This window comes from Cinclus cinclus, chromosome 3 (assembly GCF_963662255.1).
Source record: "Cinclus cinclus chromosome 3, bCinCin1.1, whole genome shotgun sequence".
NCBI lineage: Eukaryota > Metazoa > Chordata > Aves > Passeriformes > Cinclidae > Cinclus > Cinclus cinclus.
Genome location: NC_085048.1, coordinates 6,277,560 through 6,297,432, shown reverse-complemented (window position 1 = coordinate 6,297,432; position 19,873 = coordinate 6,277,560). Strand labels below are relative to the sequence as shown.

General features: G+C 40.5%; 1 protein-coding gene across 3 annotated transcripts in view; it reads left to right on the top strand.

Moving 5' to 3' along the window:
- Window positions 1-19,873, top strand: part of PTCHD4 (patched domain containing 4) — an 80,834-nt gene that overhangs the window by 23,002 nt on the left and 37,959 nt on the right. For all 3 annotated transcript variants that reach the window (XM_062488431.1, XM_062488430.1, XM_062488429.1), the window contains one exon: window positions 2,336-2,816. In XM_062488431.1, coding sequence (XP_062344415.1) covers window positions 2,336-2,816 — 481 coding nt within the window. The remainder of the gene's footprint in view (window positions 1-2,335; window positions 2,817-19,873) is intronic.

The following is a 19,873-nucleotide window of genomic DNA, read 5'->3' as shown; positions in this document are numbered from 1 at the left end:
GCTGCCTCCTTTGAAATGTTGCCGTCGCTCGCCGCACCCTTCGCAGGGGAAGGCAGATGGTCATCACAAAGTTTCCTGTAACCTTGCCGTGCCTGCTGCATAGTGAATCAATGAAACCTGAATTACAGTCCTCTGCCTGGGCTGGGAGCTGTGCTGCTACAGAATCCTGCAGCGCCTGCAAGCCTCTGAATGTCAGCACTGCCCAGACACTGAGGAAATGTGAATTTTCTCTCCAAAATTTCAAAGCGATGCCAAGTGGGGATTTTTAGCTGCAAAGTTGCATCCAGTCTGAGCCAGGACTGCATTGCTCAAGCCTTAATTACCGGCTTGGAAATGCACTTTTTGGGAGTGTTTGAGTGTTAGGTGTGACCTCTCCTTAGAAAGAGTAGAAATAAAAAATCCAAACAGGATTTTTGAGCATGAATGCTGGGAACGAGGATTTTTTGGAGTCTGAACAGCAGTAGCTGCCCCTCTGCTATAGCTGTCTCTGCTTATGTGACATTTGCAATGAGACTCCAGGTGATTTGGGAAGCTGACAGTAGACTGCAGTTCACCTTTTGTGTCAGCTCGTGCCAGGATACCCTTGCCAGAAGCTGCTATTTTGGTGGGAAACAACAACTGGGAATAGGGGGAAAATGAACTTCAGAAAAGCACTTTGTCATGTTCCCTGGGCTGTGGCAGGCAAATGCTGGGAACAGTGTGAGCTCCTGCCATGAAAGTAGGCATAGGCAGAAATTTCTCAGTGGGAGGATTGCCTCCTTTACATATCTGATTGAAGGCAAGGTGAGTACATAAAACATTTTCAATACTATCTCCTGATTTCTGATATTTATTTGCTTTATGAAACAACATGGTGGAAGACATCTAAGTTTTATAAAGCCTCAATTCACTGTTTTTACCTTAGATAGGAATCATTGCTATGAGCAGGTCTGGCAATTTCAGATAATGACCTGCATGCAGCACAGGTGATTCTAGAAATGGGTAAAGCTGAATGCAATACATGTTAAAGTGATTCCCCCAGATGGTTCTGGCCTTTTGCAGATGACTGCTTCCATGTGTGTGTGTGGAGGGCAGAGCCTCTCCCAAATTCAAGCTGTCAGCTCGTTCAGTAGTGTGCCTAGGGAAAGAATGTTATCTCGTATGAACTCACTGCTGTAAGGTAGTTTGGACATCAACTGCCTTGATAATTTTATGTTTTTATTAAATACAAGAGGAATAAATCTGAAAACTTATAATCCAATTTATGTTGGGGAGAAAGCAAAATAGTATTTGGTGCTCAAAAGACAATCCTTGGATTTAGACATTTTGATCAAAGAGATTTGCACTGGGACAATTTTATCACTGAGTCTTATTCCTCAGTTTGCAACTGGATTTGATATTCTAAACCTGCACAGGCTTCCCCTGTCTTGGAAGGGGCACATATCATTATCCTACAACCAGTGACTACAGAGCAAAGACCTTTCTTACAGGACCTTTCTTATTAAATCCTTCTAACAATATAAAACAAATCAAAATAAATATTTAAACGGGGCCAGTTTATTTTACAGAAACAAAAGGCAAAGCCTGGTCTTGTTAACAGACAGAGGCTGAGTGGACTTGATATGTCCTTTACTGATTGTCATGGAGTTTTACATGTCCTAGCATTTACCAAAATAAGTGAGAACCAGAGTAAGATTTATACTCTTGAAATATATAAAAAAGAAAGTCCTGGTTAAATTTAAGTGTAAGGTAGATTCTTTTCTCTGTGCCGCTGATATAAATATGTGAAATCTCAAATTAACACTTCAAAAAGTCTGATTTTAATTATATTTTTCTGGAGACGGAGTAGCTATTAAACTTTATGGATCTGTCTGTATCCTGAGGAGTCAGGCTTCATTTTCTGTACATTTCCAACATCTAAAAATGATTTCCAAAGTGTCAAGAAATCACAAATCTTTCAGAAATTAATCTTCATCTCAAACGTTTTGTAGTAATTAGAGATTTGTCATTGTCAATCAGTTAAATGTGGAAGGTCATCCCCTCCCATGGGGTGAGGAGCTTGCATGCAACATTTTGGCCCCAGATATCTGGGAATCCCTGAGACTGCAATGAGTACCTGAGCAGTCCCTGAAGTGCAGCACAGAAATGCAAATGAGTCTATAATGAGCAAGACAGAGTTGTGGCAGGGAGCAGGGACAGATGCCAAAGCCCATCGAGGTGAATGGCAAGGCTCCTGTTGAGTGTAGTGGTGTCTGAGAAGAGCTCTTGGCATGTCTGTGAGAGGAGACAGAGTCTATCACTGCAGCACATCATAAGCACGATAACCACACACTCATTTTTCTGCTTTCTCTCCCAGGATGGAAGGAGCAGTTTCATTGGCCACCAGCTCGGAGGGGTCATGGAAGTGCCAAACAGCAAGGACCAGAGAGTCAAATCAGCCAGAGCCATCCAAATCACTTACTACCTCCAAACGTATGGCTCTGTCACCCAGGACCTCATTGGGGAGAAGTGGGAGAGCGAATTCTGTAAACTGATGCACAAGATGCAGCTGGATCACCAGGATCTGCAGCTCTACTCACTAGCGTCCTTTAGCCTATGGAAGGACTTCCACCAGACCAGTCTTTTGGCCAGGGGCAAGATTTTGGTGAGCCTGATGCTGATTCTCCTGACTGCTACCCTCTCGAGCTCCATGAAGGACTGCCTGCGTAGCAAACCTTTCCTGGGACTCCTGGGAGTACTCACTATCTGTATTTCCAGTGTCACTGCGGCAGGGATATTTTTCATTACTGATGGAAAATATAATTCTACTCTGTTGGGAATCCCTTTCTTCGCTATGGGTAATTATTTATCTTCATAATAATAGGATTAACAGAGTTTAATGACAGAATTGTAAATTACATCCTGGGTTATAAAGTGCAGATTTTACTTTGAGTAAAAGTCTAAGTAATTTTCATCTTTCTGAATTGATCTGTGCCTTTCCCAAAAAGAAAAAAAAAAAAAAAAGAGAGAGAGAAAAAGTGAAAGAAATTAAAAGAAAAAAGAAAAAAGAAAGAAAAATGGAAACAAAGCAAAGCAGTAGCAAGAATAAAAAGCAAATTACATTCCTGGAATCTCAGCCAACATGAGAGAGGGGCAGTTTTATTGATCTCTGTTACAAAATTAAGGAGAAATTGTTATTGAAAACTAGTCAGCTCAGCAGACAAAATGGATATATGTTGACCCAGCTTTGATGGGAGGCCAGTCTAAAGAGTAAGTTAAACGGGAGGGTACCAAGGAAGGTCAAATTTTAATGTCCTCCCCAAGAAGGGCTTTTCTTCGAGCTCTGCCTGAAGGGCAGAGTGGGACAGGTTGGTGTAAGAATAAGATTGATGGACTTTATCTCAGAGAGGAGATTACAGTTGTGGTGTTTGCCAGGCTGTGAGCGCAGGGGCCTGACAGGATCAGTGGTGTGTAATCCCTTGGTTTGAGAAATCCCAGATCAGATGTACAGATTTCCTTTGCATTGTACCCAGACAGGGGAAGGTGTGGAAGAACAACAAATGTAAAACCCAGCTCTTTAGGCAGAAGAGTTGCTTTCAATCCTTCTGTTACTGTTTGGTTCCAAGCACTTGCAATGCATCCATGTGGTTGATGAGTTTGCTGGGAAGTTGCATTGGAAAGGCAGAGGGAAAACTGCCCAGCTCAGTTATGGAGGCTGTGTTGTTTTGTTCCCTCACATTAAAGTTTGTCAGAATTTTGCCATACCATGACTATAAACCCCAGTGATGACTGACAAAATCTCAGTGGTGGCAGCCCAGAACTTAACATTTTCATGCTAGATTTCTGATGGCAGAGAATCTTACCTGTGGCCAGGGCTCTGCATTTTTACAGCTAATTTCTTAAGTGCCACTCATGCTTCTAGTCCTCAAGACCAAGTACTGTGTTGTGGCAAGAGTCCACTAAATATGCAAAGTCACAAGCCAGAGTCAAGGTTTGAAGAATGGTCTTATACTTTCCTTAAATCCGCAACCTCCCAAAAGACCATATTTTCTCTTCCCCTAAGAAAACTCTTGTGGGTATATTCATCCTCAGTCCTAACCTCCTATTTAATCTAGCTCCTAATAATGCATCAGTGTCACTAATCAAAAGGGCTGAGCTGTGGCCTCATCAGTCCTGCTCTCAGAAACTCTGGAGCAGCTACTTGAGATAGGAAGGAGTGGAATGCAGGGATTGGTAAAGATTCCAAAATGGAAAGAGAGGAGTGAGGCAAAAGACCTCAAGGTATTGCATGTTTGGTTCAGCTTCATTAATAGTGACAAACAAGGGTGTTCCAAAGCCTCTAATTCAGTCATCTGCATTGGGAAATTGTAGCAATGGCCCCTGGCATGGACTACCCTGTGCCTGTTCTTCAAATGCTGTGCATGGCTCTGTGGTGTCAGAGGAGCTGATGGAAAGAAAGTGCTGAGATGGGGAAAGGGAAGGAAGCCAGCAGAGAACATGCCAGGTTGTGACAGGTGGATCCTGGAAACAAAGAATGGAGAAAGGGATGAAGTGAAGAGGGGGCCATCCTTATTATGAGATTTTGGCAACTTTTTCCTTGTATGTCAGGAGGTGCATGTCAAAGGAGGAGACAAAAGGCACTGCCTTGCTTGTGCAGCAAGGTGAAGTAAAGGTGAAAAAGCCCTGAAGTGATGAAAAGCACCTTCAATAAATTGTGCATTCCTCTGTTGATGTCACTTTTTAGAGGGTTGGAGAGATGGGTAGCATATTCTCTTTGCTTGACAGGTTCCAGATTTGTCACTCCCAAGGAGCTCCTAAATTTAAACCTTCTCTGCAGCCCCAGGGTGAGACAGGTCAGAGTTTCTGAAAGCAGAGTGCCTCAGTTTCCCACCTTGGTAGACCACGACTTTGTTTGCTGTCTTAGAAAAAGTAACATTTATAACTTTCTGTTGTGTTTTGCTCTGTCATTCTTGTCACAGCCACTGCCAAGAGCAAAACCAAAGGAAAAAAAAAAACCTCTCTTGAAGTGAGATGTTTGCAAGGATTGTTTCTATAATATTATATTGAATGCAATTCAGGTTGAAAAAGTAAGTGTTTATGTAACTTCTTCAGAAATTTCATTCAGGAGTCTCAGACTGAATTGAAAATATCATTAGAGAACAACTTGCAATGCTTGGGAACTGCTGCTTATATTTATTAGGCAACACTTTTACAGTTTAGTGGAGGAAAAAGACAGGCAGAATGTCTTACCAAAGTCTAACTGGGTTACATTCTGCAAAGTACCATGTGCCTTTAGTCCCTTAAGGGACACTGCCACCCAATGAGACCTTGCTCTGTCCAGAATACACCCAGGGCCTCACTCACCTGGGCCCTTACAGGGCAGGGTTGTCTGCTTGACCTGGCTGTCATGGACTGATCTGACAGCCCAGAGTAGAAAGAGTGAAGACCCCAAGACTGTTGATTCTGTGGGTCAATAAATAACCCTGGCCCATATTGTACCAGTGTCCCTTGCTGCTGGCACAGCAGAAAGCAAACAGCACATCAAATAATAATTGAGTGAATATAGAAGGAAAAGTGTGCAAGGTGGGGTTTCCCTGAACTGCAAATGCCAGATTTGCAAGCCAAACTTTCAATGTCAAGTTACTTAGATTGAAAAAAATGAAACCAGGCAATAACAGTGACAAAGACCCTGCAAGTACAATGCAGACTACACAGGCAGTATTTATTCTGGCAGTTCCAGGTTTGGAGCACTTCAACCTGACATTTGCAAGCCATCCATTTAAAGTACATTTGTTTGGTCAAAAATATGCAGTTTCTTCTCGCATTCACTTTTCCAAGGATTAATTTTAATGGAAATTTTGTGATTTTCTGTGCTTGTCCTTTTTCCTGCAAGGGTGGCAGGATGCTGCCATCTGAATAACAGGAATAACCCTGGATGTTTGGATCCACAATTCCTCTTGCAGCGCAGAGCTCCTGTAGGTTTCAGTAGGTGACAGAAGCCTATAGAAAAGTGGAATGTTTAATATTTTTCTAAATTTAGACTGAATGACCTCCACCATAATTATTTGCTGTAGTCCTGCTGTGAGGGAATGGTCTGCTGGGATAAAGCACATCTCTGCTGTACTGGGGGAAGAGTGTTAGCTCAGACTGCCTTTTCTTTATCCTTGAAGGTGAAAAATTTCAGTCTTAAGTTAGACATGAGGACACTGGTGGGAAATCTTCCTTGCTCTGACTCCCTCTTTCCAACCATAATTTCCTCAGACAGCTGCTTTGGAAGAAGTTTTCTCAGTAGTGTCTACTACAGCATTTTCACAGTCATTCAGGAGAAACTCTTCAGAAAGTTCCCCTGAAAATAATTCTCTGGCTGCCAGGATCTCCTGCAAACAGGAGCAATAGAGGCTGATTTTTAGCTGTTCATACCCCAGATAAATAGATAAATGTTGTGAGTTAATGCAAAGGTGCTTCTTTAGCTTCAGAGCTTCCTTGTTTATTAACTAAATTGGGCCTAAATGTTTTATTTGTCTTTTTTTTTTTTTTGTCAGAATTTAATAACCTGCATGTGAAATCAGAATATGAGACTGTTCTACCTTTCATTTCTCTTCTGGGACAAATAAAACTTGCAGTTTCTTCAACAAATTTAACATCAGCAGAGCTGTCATGACTGGCTGTGTTTCAGACAGAGGATAGAGGGTCATATAATTAAGTTTCAGATTTATTCTAGCCCTGGTTAGATGTTCACATCTGCCTTTTGTGTTAAGATTCATATGCAATTTCAAAGGGGTGTTATGTATGTGACATAATTATGGTTTCCCATGCCTAATCATCACTAATTAATATAACCAGAAGGTTAACTACATAATTGAGGTATTATTGTTCTCATGATCTGCTTTTTAATGCATAGGAACCAGACTGATATCATCAGGGAGATAATGATTTAACTCAACTGAGGTCCCGACTGTGTATTTTTAAATGCAGGTGTACCAATTACATCATTTTACACTGCAATTATTTTTGTCCAGTCCATGAAGTACTTCATTATATAGATCAGTGGAAATCTTATGATAAAATACCACCTACAATACAATTATAGTGTAATTATGACTCTTGTGCTATAAAGGGTATGTGTTTCTTAGAAGGCTGGAATCACAGTGGATGTGAGAAGTATTTCCTGTCATTTGTAAGGCCAGACCATGAAGCCCATAAGATACTTGTAGGAACAGCTGTTTGTGACCAACTCTTTAGAGAACATTAATCTCACTGAGTTCCCTACCACACATTGCAGTATTGTTGCCACTCCTGCCAGTAACCACACTGCTGGTAGAGAGGTAGTAAAGACATACAAAATCTTTAAGAACCAATAGCTGCCTGTATCCAGCAGTAGCCCCATGCCTGATGTAAGAGCTCAAGATGGATGGCAGAGATTTTACTTTCAGTGCAGATTTTTCTGTAAAGATTTCCCATTACTCCTTCCCTGGTGTTGTTCAAATGGAAGGAGGAATCAAGGCAGTAGCAGACAAGACTCCAGGCAGTTATTAGCATTTCAGATAGAAGCCATCTAACCTCTTTCAGATGGCAGTTGTTAAAATAATGACTGGTGATCACCTTTCAGTAAATTTGAGATGTCACAGTATTATATTAGCAGCAGAGTCATGGAAAATTACAGAAAAAAATCCTAGTTCAGATGAGAAATTATTTTTTTCAAACCTCAGAAGACAGATATGAGAGCCAAAGTACAGGCTGTCACTAGTTTACCTGAAATATCACAATATTCTAACCTTTGCTTTAAGCAATGGACTTTCTAATTACAAATGTGGCAGAAACATTTCAAGAGTGACTCAGACAATGGGTTTGTCCTTTTGATGCAGCAGTAAAGCAAATCCCATATGAATCTCATGTTGCACCATCACCTCCTATCTGGATGAGGAGCAAGAGAACAACCCTTTAGAGAAAAGAGACCTCCTGACATAAGCCCCCATCCCTCCATGCCTTAGAAATGCAGTGAATCTGTTGTTTAGATGTAACAGCTGTTCATGTCCCCAGTCATTCAGTAGATCTTTAAGGGCTTGGAAATACCTTGTCCTAAATTATAAAATTTCTGTTATTGACTTTTACAGAGGAAAATGGGAAAAAGACAAAAATCAAAACCAAACAAAACAAAATTAAAAACAAGTCAACAGGGAAGAAAATGGAAGATTTAAAAATGCTTGAGATTACTTATTTGGATGGGTATCTAATGCGAATAATTCATATAAATGGGTTGAGAAATTCTCCATATTTGTATATTTGTAAAGTTGATTTCCCCATATCAGAGTGTGTTTCCTGACAAGCCTATTCCTGTTGCTGTAGATGAGATTTTTTCATTTCTATAGGAAAGAAATTTCACCCAAGAACAATCTTTCCTAAAATTTGAGGAGAAGACTAAAGCCCTTCAGGGATAATCTGCTGTATTTGTACCATGCCGCTTGGTCCTTTAGCTATGTCCTAAAGTGGTGATGGTTAGGGAGATGCAACTGGACTGGGACTGTCCTCTCCTCGAACACAGCTGAGGGGAGATTATCCCTGAGCAAGTCCTTTGGGCCTTCTCACACCCAGCAGAAAGGGATGAACAAAACATCCCAGCCAGCCTCAGCCCAAGCAGCAGGGTTTGCAGCACCCAACCAAGGTGTCCCAAATGTCCCCCTCTTAAATGAGTGACACAATCTCAATTTCCTTTGCAGGCAATAGAGGGAAATAGGAAAGTCCAGAACTATTTGGAAAATTGCTTTGTAGATGTTTGGGATGAGCCGTGTTAATCTCTGGAAGATTTTATCCATCTCTGAAAAAAGGTGACTTCTTAGACTTTAACACCTGAGGTTTTGTGGTTTTTGGGTGGTAAAATAGGCTCATTCCTAGACTGAGTTATTTAAGATTCTTTGTTGGATGCACTTTTTCTGTGTGGTGATCTCATTTAGGATTTCGTTTGGACATGAGAAAATATTTCTTCATAGAAAGGGTGATTAAACATTGGAACAGGCTGCACAAGGAGGTGGTAGAATCACCAGCCTGGAGGCGTTTAAGGAACAGCTGGATGAGGCACTCAGGTCTACTTGACATGGTGGTGTTGAGTCACAAGCTGGACTCAATAATCTCAGAGGTCTTTTCCAACCTAACTGGGTGTGTGATTCTGTGATTCTGTTATATACAAGTTCTAAGATATAGACACATGGATGCACATACAGCAGATATGCACAGACTGCCTTGAATCCCTTGGAAATTGAATTCTAGCCCTTCTTTTCCTGTAGAGACTCTTCAGAAGGTCTCTTATCAACCCAAATGCCATCCTGCAGGGATGGTGGGGCTGCAGGGCTGTAGGTCAGTGGCTCTGAGGTTCAGCACAGGTTGAAGCATTCACCTGTGGACCACTGCCCAGCACAGACCATCGCTGCCAGATCTGTAGTGACAGAGCAAATACAAAATATGTTCTCTGTGTTTGTTGCTTGAGAAAAAGCAGGTAAAGTCTGGCTTCTTCTGTCTCTAGTTGGAACTTGATTAACTCATTTGTCCCTTGAAATGTCTCCAAATAGCGTTGTCTGATATTGTTGTTGGTATTATGAAAACATCTTCCTCAGCTCTCCACCTGCAGCTAACAGACTGGTAGCTGTCATTTGAACTGCTTCTAATTTGCAGCAAACATTCTTAAAATCCTCTAGAAAAATGAATTGATAAGAGAAGAGACCATGATTTAAGCTAAAAAGTCAAAGGCTGAAAAGAACTATTTGCTTTTGCACTTCAAATGTGTGGTTGCTACTCAATCAATATACCAATTCAGTTCTGATAGAAAAGGATATTTCTTCTTCAGATACTTCACACATTTGTCTGAACATCTCTTGCTTTCATTTTTCTACCTTTTCATGGCAATGCTTATTCCTGCAACTGGATTATTTAAGGTTCTTTATTAGATGCACCTTTTCTGTGTGTTGATCTCATAAAAGCAGGAGTTTCATTCCTTGTGCTTAGTATGTATTGATGCACATCATATTTACCTTTAGCTCATTTGGGCTGGAAAGGAGCTGCCTCATGGCAAAAATTGTTTAGCTCCATGTATATCATCCTTAATAGGGCGCTGGCAAATCCAGCCTTGAACAGCACCAATAGCAATTCCACAACCTGCCTCAACAGCTTCTTCCAGGGCTTAAAAGGCATACATTTATAAAGGTATTTCTTAACATTTCCACTGCTGCAATTTGCACCTATAAACTCCATGGTCTGTCTGGCTCAACTGTGGAGTGTAATTTTTCACAGTATTTATGTATATGCAAATACTTCTATGATTTTTTATATCTAGGGCTGTACTTATTTCAGTTTGGATATAATTTTCTGCCAGATCTTTTTGTCACAGATATTTTACTATTAGTTCACACTTTCCTGTGTGGTCCATACACACAGAAAGAATGATGGTGGCTTCTGGTCTCTGCAGGAGCATGGTAGATCTGCAGGAAAGAGCAGATGCGGGGTAGGCTGAGGATGTGTCCTGTGTTCTTTGGTGTGTTGTGGAAAAATTCAGCCTTTCCATGCTTTTTATTTTGATCTGGGAAGGAAGGGTGGACTCTGTTATTCAAGGAAGCACAGAGTGAATGTTCTATGCTTCATCAAGCAGGCTGTCTGTTTGCCTTATATACTGTGATCCTCTGCAGGGAAATCCAAAATTGTGCTCTGGGTTTTGGGCAAAAACTAAAGCCAGCAAATATGTCTGTTTTTTCTCTTGGAATACCTTTTGTGCAAATCATCCCTGGAATTCACTGTTGTGAGATATGGTTCTGGCTCAAAATTCAGTGTGATGAAGAAAAAGTTGGATTTTTACACAGCTAGCTGAAACATCTTCATTATTTTGAATAATATTGCAACATTGAACCATAGCCATAAGGAAGATGCATAAAAATTAATGACCATGCTAGAAACCTGGTTCAAAATTGGCACAAAGGAATTTAACTTGTGAAGAAATTTTCCCATAGCTGCCTTCTTTTAGTCTGATAATTTTGCCTTGAAGAGTTCGGAAAAGGATACAGAACTCAATAGACCATTTGCCAAATGTTCTAAATCAATATTTATCTGCTCTATTCATCTGCAATGTTAAAAACTTTGCATAGAATCAAAGGCTTAAGGAGTGTATTGCAAATACCAAACGAACTAAATTTACTTTACTCAGTATTGTATCATGTACGTGTCCTTTGTGCAGCCACTACCAAGTTGAGCTTTTAATAATTCAGTTTTTTCTTTCCATTCCTGATCCTTCTTCACTCCATTTCCTTCCCATGAAGTGACTTCTCTCTGGTGGGATAACTGCCTGCAGTCACATCCAGCATGCAGGACCCACACTGGCTCAGGACTCACTGCTCCATGAGCAGCAACTAATGACAGCAGCAGCCCATGTTATTCATGCCACCATCATGTGCCTCTGTTCCTGGCCTTCAGGGAAAAGTATTCCCAAGTATGACAGCCAACTTTCCATGTGTTAGTCCTTCTGGATGTGTACAAACAGGTCATGTTTCATCCACTCATCTGATGGTGAGATGAGCTATTTTGGATGCCCAAAGTGGCAGGGAGAGCTGCAGCAGCTGAAGATGCAGGCACAGGGCTGAACGTGGTGAAAACCTCAGGCATTTGCAGCTGTGGATCACTAAAAATGCTCTTTAGTTTTTGTTCTGCAAGAGTGAGCACACTGTCCCCACTATCTTGGCTGGTTTTCAGTGAGGATAATTGCATTTGTCTCTTCCTCCGATTGCCCCTGTTGTGCAGGTCAGATGCAGTGCTGGTGAGCACTGCCTGGCTCAAAGCTCTGTGCAGGTGCTGCTCTGGGAAGCAGATACTGGTTTTTACCCAGTGGCTGAATTTCACTAGTGAATGCAAAGGCCAAGTTAAGTGGCTCAGCAGTCTCTAAAATCATTCTGAGTTCCTTGAGAATGTGTGGCTGTGCCTTGGCATGTTGTCCTTAATTTTCCTGCAGTCATCCCTGGCATTTCAGCACTAGGAAATTTTTGCTCATATTCTATATTCCTAAAGTCCAAGGAAGAAAATTCCTTTGCAGCTCGATATGACACTTAGAACTCCCCTACCCACATATCCCAATCTACATTCAAATGCATATTTGCCCTGGAAATGCTAAATACCATAGCTTTTCCTGGTGTTATGAACTCCGTTGCTGTTGATATCCCACTTTTAAAGAAAATTATTGTGCTAACATTGCCATGAGACCATTCAGTACTACAGCATTTTGCAAACTTTGAAGAAACTCAGAAACCACAGGTACAATCTTCTAGAGGGAACACTTGCATTGTTTTATAAAGGGGGACCTAATGGCAGATTAGTGAGCCTGGCAATGCCCAAAAGGGTGAAAAAATCTGTATTTCTTTAAGTTTCTAGCTGATATGTTTGCTGTTACTCTTGAGAAATTATTATCCTGCAGGGAAGACATAGAATTGCAAGAAGCTGAAGGTGGGGAGGTGCTCTGCATACTGAGTGCAGAGCAATGAAACCTTCTGGCCTTCTACCATAACTGGAAAATCTTTAACAAAAAAAGCTCGCTGCTAATTCAATTTAAACCTTCTAAAGCTGAACTAGGAGACTTAGGAACAAAAAGCGTGTTTGTGCTTAGAGTAGATATCACTGGAAAAGGAAACTGTGCTAAGAGCAAAACCCAAACCCATCTAAAGCACAATCTTCTTACAGGAGCAGCTGAAAAAGGAAGGCTCCAAAGGAGAGATGCTGGATGCTCTACTGAAAGCATTACCAGAAAGTGCCATGTTGGAACTGTACAAAAGCTGAGTATTTTAGGAATCAACCCACCAGTGCAAATATCCCTCCCATCCCACTCCCAGTCAATTTCAAGACACCATTTTTTCTCAGTGGGAACTGCTGGGCTTACCTCATCTTCTATTGCAAAAGTAGAATCATAGAATCACAGAATGGTTTGGATTGGAAGGAACCTTAAGCGTTATCCAGTTCAAATTCCTCTGCCATGGCCAGGGACACCTTCCACAAAATCAGGTTGCTTCAAGCCCTGTCCAACCCAGCCCTAACACTTCCAGGAATGGGGCTTCCACAGCTTCTCTGGGCACCCTGTGCCAGGGCCTCACCACCCTCACAGGGAACACTTTCTTGCTACCATCTAATCTAACCCCACCATCTTTCAATTTAATGTCATTTCCCCTTGTCCTGTCACTACTTGCCCTTGTCAAAGTCCCTCTCTGAGCAGCTCAGTGCCTTTTGTATTCCTTTATGTAGACTTTCAATGTCTCTCCCATCAGAGCTGAGAAACAGTAAGAACTTTATCATGCAGTTAGCCTGCTTTTAAATTAATAACCTTGGTAGGATATTGAAGCAGGGAAGGCTTTACTAGTCATAGATGGAGATGTTCTAACACTTTCTTAGGTTATTTGGAGTCAGACAATGCAGTTAATGAAGCAAGTTTCAAAAGATCTCCCTTACGTGGATTTTTGACCTCTAATATACTGATTCTTTCCCTGAAGGGAAAGTAATAGAACCCCTTTATGGACTATTAAAAAAAAAAAGGTGTAGAAATTTATGATGATTTTAAAATTGGTCAGGAGGCGTTAAAGTAATTGGTGGTCAAGGACAAACAAACAAGAACAAATGCTTAAACTGGGCAAAACAAGGTAAAAATGTCGATCAATTTATTTTTCTTAAAGTCAAAAACTGTATATGTGGTTCAATTTTATAGCATTGAAATTGATAACCACTTGGGAGTTCTCTTCACGAGCTGAAAAAGACACTTGTCAGCTCTTATATTTCTAGAACACTGTCAGTGCTCCAGGAGACCTTTTCTTGTCTTTTGTGACCTCTTTTACCTGACCCTGTCACATTTACATTCCACTTCGCTAGGAACTGCCACTGTTTTACCAAACACACAGCAAATAATGCATTCCTTAGGAAACCTTATATTTTAGCTATTGAGAAACTCTCCATGGACTTTACTCCAAGTTTATTTGGAAAGATGAACATACTTTTAATTTCTTCAATCAGTGACACAAATATCACTTTCAGTGTCTTTTCCTGGACCACATTGCAAGGTTTTTAATTCTCAGATGGGACTGTTTTACCTGACATGAGTAAGGAAAAGTGAAAGCATCTTTCAAATTGTTGAAAAATAGAGACTGATTTTAACCTGCAGATCAGGTTCCTTTGCTTTTCCCTTGACAGTGCGTGGAAGTGTGAACAGATCCCCTGTTAGTTGAAATAGGCAAATGGAGTACACTGCTCTTATTGGAGATCCCTCAGCCCTCAGGTGCTCCTCAAAAGAGGTGCCTCCAGCTTTTCTACGAGCTTTTTCCACCATCTCCTCTGAATTAATTCAAATGCCTTAAAGTTTTCAATTCAAATATCAACAAGTTACAGAAAAATTAGACTGTAATTTCTTACACATTTCACTGAAAAGAAATTATCAAGAATTATTTCAGTAGTTCATGAGTAGGAAATCTTTTCTTTCCTGAGAAAAAAAAAAAAGTGATAACTTTTTAGTTTTCATAATTTTCAAATTATTTATTTTCTAATCTAAAATCTCATTTTACTTTTCCTCTGGGGAAAAAAAAAAAGAAACTGACAAAAAAGAGCAAGAAAAAAAATCAGGGTGTGAGGAAATAAATAAAGGGAAACATCCAGTAATTACTTTAACTTTTTAAATTGTAAACACAAAAGAAAAAAGAAATACATTTTGTAAGATAAAGGATTAAAGAACAAAAGTTCCAACAACTTTATTTTCAAAAAATTTAATATAAAATGTGATGGCAACAGATGTTTTAACACAACAGATGTTTTTAAATCAAATATCTATCTCAAAAAAAAAGGTATATTTTATGCCATAAAATGATTTTTAAATGTGCATGATATTATGTCAAATATGTCCTATTAGATAAACCTGATTTTTAAAAGTTAATCTCCATGCTTACTGGAGAAAAGAAACCATGCTAGTATAGTTTATTTAAATAATTGCAATTTGATTCACTCTTGCACAACATTTTGATACATACACATATTTGTACTACATTAAATCATTGTATCTTATATTAAATAAAATAATGAAATATTAAATCACAAATGCACACTCTTCCTGCTGGAGAGACATAAATAACTGGGAAAAAATTCTTCTGCAGTTCTCAACACCTTTCCCCCTGTTCTGGAATGAAAAAGAAATCAATAGTAGTTAACTTCTTGGATAATGCAACGTTTGGCAGATAAAAAAATAACAAAAATGCAGCCGAAGCACATTGTTAAGTAGTTCATTTTGTCAACATGTGCCCCATCACAGTTAAGTGCTGGATTATGCATCTGCAAACAAAGAATGCATTCACATTTGCAAGATGAGCAACTGCATCCCCAGAACAAAAAACAAGGAGATCACAGTAGATAATGCAATGAATATGAATTCCCAGTGTGCTGCTGCTGCTAACATGGGAGGAAGAAATGGGAGAAGTCTGTTAGGGAAAGAATGGGAAGGTGACATCAGTTAGCAGAACAAGTTTAAGAAGGTGTTGGTTAGCATATTGGGTGGACTCACCCAACAAAATTCAGATGTCCATCATGTATGCAGCATCTCTGTGGCACTGCTGTGCCATTCCTGGAGTGCATTTCAAAACAGACCGGAAAACTGGAGTCTGCTGGGATGAATGGGGTGTTCGTGTAGCACTCAACAGCTGTGCAGAGCAGGTGGAGATGGCAGAAGAAGACTCCCATGTCTGGAATCTGCAGGAAAACCACTTGGTACAAGAATAAAGATACAATTGTTTTACACAGAGGGTAATAAATCACTGGGCCAGTTCTTCAGGACTTGATGGACCCTATGATTAAAAACATTAAGACTAAGACTTCATTTTGTATTGTACAGGTTAGACCCCAGAACTGTGATTTTGATGCAGAAACAAATGGTTGCAGTGATTTGGCATATCCTGGAAATAGTTTTCCCTAGTCTCAAAACCCATGAAGTTTTGGTTACAGAAAAAAACATAAATTTTGTCTTCTGTCTGTGTAACAAATCAGATTTGCTTATGCTCAACCTAAATTTTCAGCTTCTTAACTTTATCACACCACTTCCATTTTATGCCTGCCTTTAGGGAACTTTGAATAATTGTCTTTACTCACCAGACTTCTAAAAATTTTCTTCCAGGATAATCTTATGCTCGTATCTCTGTTGCAGAGCCATTATTTTGCAAGACTGATAATAAATACCACTCTGCTATTTAATGGTATTTCATAAGACTGTCACATTACAACCAAAATCCAAATTAGCTTCCAAAACCTTTCTTCTTAGAAAACTTTGATAAGTGCACAAGGTCATCTGATCACTTGATATACAAAAACATTTTGGTGTTTTACTTCATTTATACTCAAAACTTTATAGCTTTTAGGGTCTTCAGAGCAGCTGTGACTCACACAACAAACTCTTCCAGTCCTACATGGTTTTTGCTCATATGAATTCAACACGTGCAGAAAATACTGGAAAGCTGTTATTTCTCATATGACTCATTGGTCACACTTTACCTGAACTCATACAACAGTAGGACTCCATGAGAGGTTGCACCACAAGGATTTTCTCTAATGACAGCATCCTGCATCTCTTCTATTGGTTTCTGTTTTCATATCTCTTCCTGCTACACATTAGTCTTTAAAACTTCGCTCTTCCAGTGTTGCTACTTTGTGGCTGACCCCGCAGAGAATTGGTGAATGTTTATGTGTCTAATAAGCCATGTGTTGCTTTTCAACACAGGGATTAATTTCAGCAGCTTCCCTTAACTGGTACCTTGTTAAAGGTGTTGCTCTATAATACTGATATTTGCTTTCTCCTAGAAAGAAAACTGGTTTTTGTGGTTAGTAATTGCTGCGCTCTACCTTTTAGGGTAGAGTTTACAGGAGAACAGGATTAGTTCTTCATATCTTCAGTTCTTTGACACCCTTTTTATGTCTTTCCAGTACAAACTGGCAGTGATTCAGTGAAGCTGGCCACAACATTCCCTTCACACTGGTGTGGTACATGAGTATTTTGGATTTATGAAACACAGTGAAGGAATAAGTCTCAGCAAGAGTTCAAATTCAAACTCTTCTTCACTGGAATTTTTGCACTTTCTTCTTTAACACACTTGCTGGTTCTGTGATCACCACAACCTGGATTTCACAACGGATTAGAGCACATGTGCAGCCTCAGATTCTAACACAGGGCAGGAATAGGCTGCTGAAAGTTTTCTTTCATCACAGCTCTCCCTATATGGCTTTCTTTCAGTAACTTACATTCCTCAAATCAATGCTGAGTACTGGATTTGCAGTATAACAGATTAAGTCAATATCCAAACCATTTAGGAAGCTAGTACTTTCTGGAAATCAGAAACTGCTTCTTAGTGCAGTCCAACTTTAGAACCACTAGCAGCAGGAAGCAATTTTAAAGGGAAATGGAAATAAAACAGTTATATTGCTTTTTTTTCTTTTTATCTCTGTTATGCCTGTTATGGCAATCTTACAATCTTACTTGCTGCTGATCACCTCCTAGAGGTATGGTCACATTATTTTCCTCCTTCCACTGATTCCTTTAGTCATAGCTTTTTTCCACACTTTGGTTTTTCCTTCTGTACTCCAGGCTTCCCCTGGTCAACGTAGTTCATAGAATATTTTTCCTTTATCCTCACTTCCCACAATCTTATATGGCCTCGGCTCTTCAGAATGAAACCCTGGCCTTTCTTTTTGCTCTGTTTTCAGTTACAACATTAGATTCCTATTTGCATCAAGTATATGGCATGTGACCATGAGCCCCCTCGAGTTGCTCTGCAAATCTCTTCTTTCGTTCCTAAGGAATTCAGAATAACAGTGTAAGAATACTTCTTACAGGCAGTATCCTGGTAAATCCCTCTGTGCCAGATGCCTGCTGCCTGCGCCAGTAATCCCCACACGAGGTGACATTGTCAAACCATAATCCACAGTTTCCTTTTTGCCTCTTCCTATTTGCTAACACTGTTCTTTTAATAGTCAAACACAATAATCTTCCAAGTGACAACGAAGGCCTCGGATTATTTATGCAGAGCAGCAGAGAATCCTAGCAGTCAGTGAGGCTAGAAGGGGAATTTGCTTCCAGCCCTATCCCAGAAATCCTGGGATATGTGCTGCTTGCTCACCCAGGGGCTGATTTGTGGTGTCTGCCCACACCAGCTCCCAGGATCTGGGAAAACTCAGTTTTGTATGAGAAGTGGGAGTAGGACCATTGTGAGGAGCACTGAAGGACCTGACTGGCTAGAAGGTACTTGGCTCTCAGAATCCTGGTTCCATTTCCTACATATTTCCAAATTTCCTCATTGCTCTTCAGATGATGCAATTGGTCAAATGAGCCTGCACTTTGGTTTTTGGGTCTTGAGGGTTGGAAAGCCTGCCATGGGCTGCAGTAGTTGTGTTCCAGATAGCTCAAGTGGAGTCTGTTCCTGCTCCTTCAGGCAAAGTCCAGCTCATAGGTTTTACCTGTCCCAGACCCCAGTCTCATCTGATCACAGAGAAAAAAGAGTCTAGAGGAAGGTACTCCATTGGCTGGACTGAGCTCTGAAGAGCTTACGATGCCTGTGTCAGGAAGGACTTGCTAGTTTGGTCCTTGAAAGAGTGAGAAATGGGACCATCATGAAATAGGACCTCTCCTTGTACAAGATACTTCAAAATTCTTGAGTAAAATGTATCTGCATTTTTTTGTGTTAGAAAGAGAAATATATTGCTTGCTTTGTAGTCAGGCAAAATATGTATGTGGTGTACCAGAGAAGGGGCTCCTCTACTTCACCCTTCAGCAATCTTCCACCTTCCCAAAGCTCTTCTCAATAAATCTTGTGGAAATAGCAGAATTCATGCCCTTTTCACTCTGGCTTCTCATTGTTACGGTTAAATTCACAAGATAGTCCTCAGATTCCTCAAAGTCAATGGAATTGCCTCAGAAATAAATTTGTCCCAGGTATATTGCAGCAGATGTGCTGTTAGCTTCCGCTTTTATAATTGCTGTCCTCATAGCAATGCCCTGTCCTTTTCAGGCTCTTAGGACCCTACAACACAAAATCATTCCAGAGACTGAGAGAAAGGAAAACAGAAAGATTTCGTCAATGCCACAGAGGAGACCAGGCTTTAGAAATTTAACATGTCCCTTGTGGCTCCTTTGCATGGTCTGGTTTGGGACCATGACACCCAAGTGTTGCAGAACCCAGGTAGGAGTAACCATGGAAGAGGCCAGATGTCTGCTTGGGAAGGTGCCCAGAGCCTGCCACCACTGCATGAAATCAGAGAAGAAGCACTAAAACTGCTTTCTAGTTTGGCTTGATTGCAGTTGAAATATTTTCTCTCACTACAAAGCATTTGTTTGTAATAGATGCAGTTGAATTGGGCTGTAAGGAGGCCATGGGTTACTTGACTGAGGAGGGTGTTGCTGCAGAGTTGGAGGTGCATTGCAGTGCTGAGGTAGAGCTGTTTCCTTCATGTCTGGCTGTAAGCCACCACCAAAACTGTCAGGAGGACTGAGACAGCTGTTCTAATGCTATATATGTCTATACTGTGCACTCTGGGACCTCCATTCAAGGGCAGATTAGCATTTAAAGAGGATAATGAAGGGTAGCAGCTGGTTCATCTGCTGGTCTACACCCAGACAAGCTCACCCAAAGAGCTACAAGCAAGAAAGAATACCCATATCCACTTTGGAGAGCCATAATAATATTGGGAAGGTCAGAGTCTTGCTGGAAATACTCACTAGACATCAGCTGATAAAGGGGAGTTGAGGAAAATTACTTTGCTCAATGAAAAGATAAATGAGCAAGAGATCAGCCCTAGTGCCAGAGGAACTGCTACAGGGACCAGCTTCACCAGAAAAGTATCAACAGCAATGGAAAATAGTTTAATAATCCCGAGCTGATATCAGCAT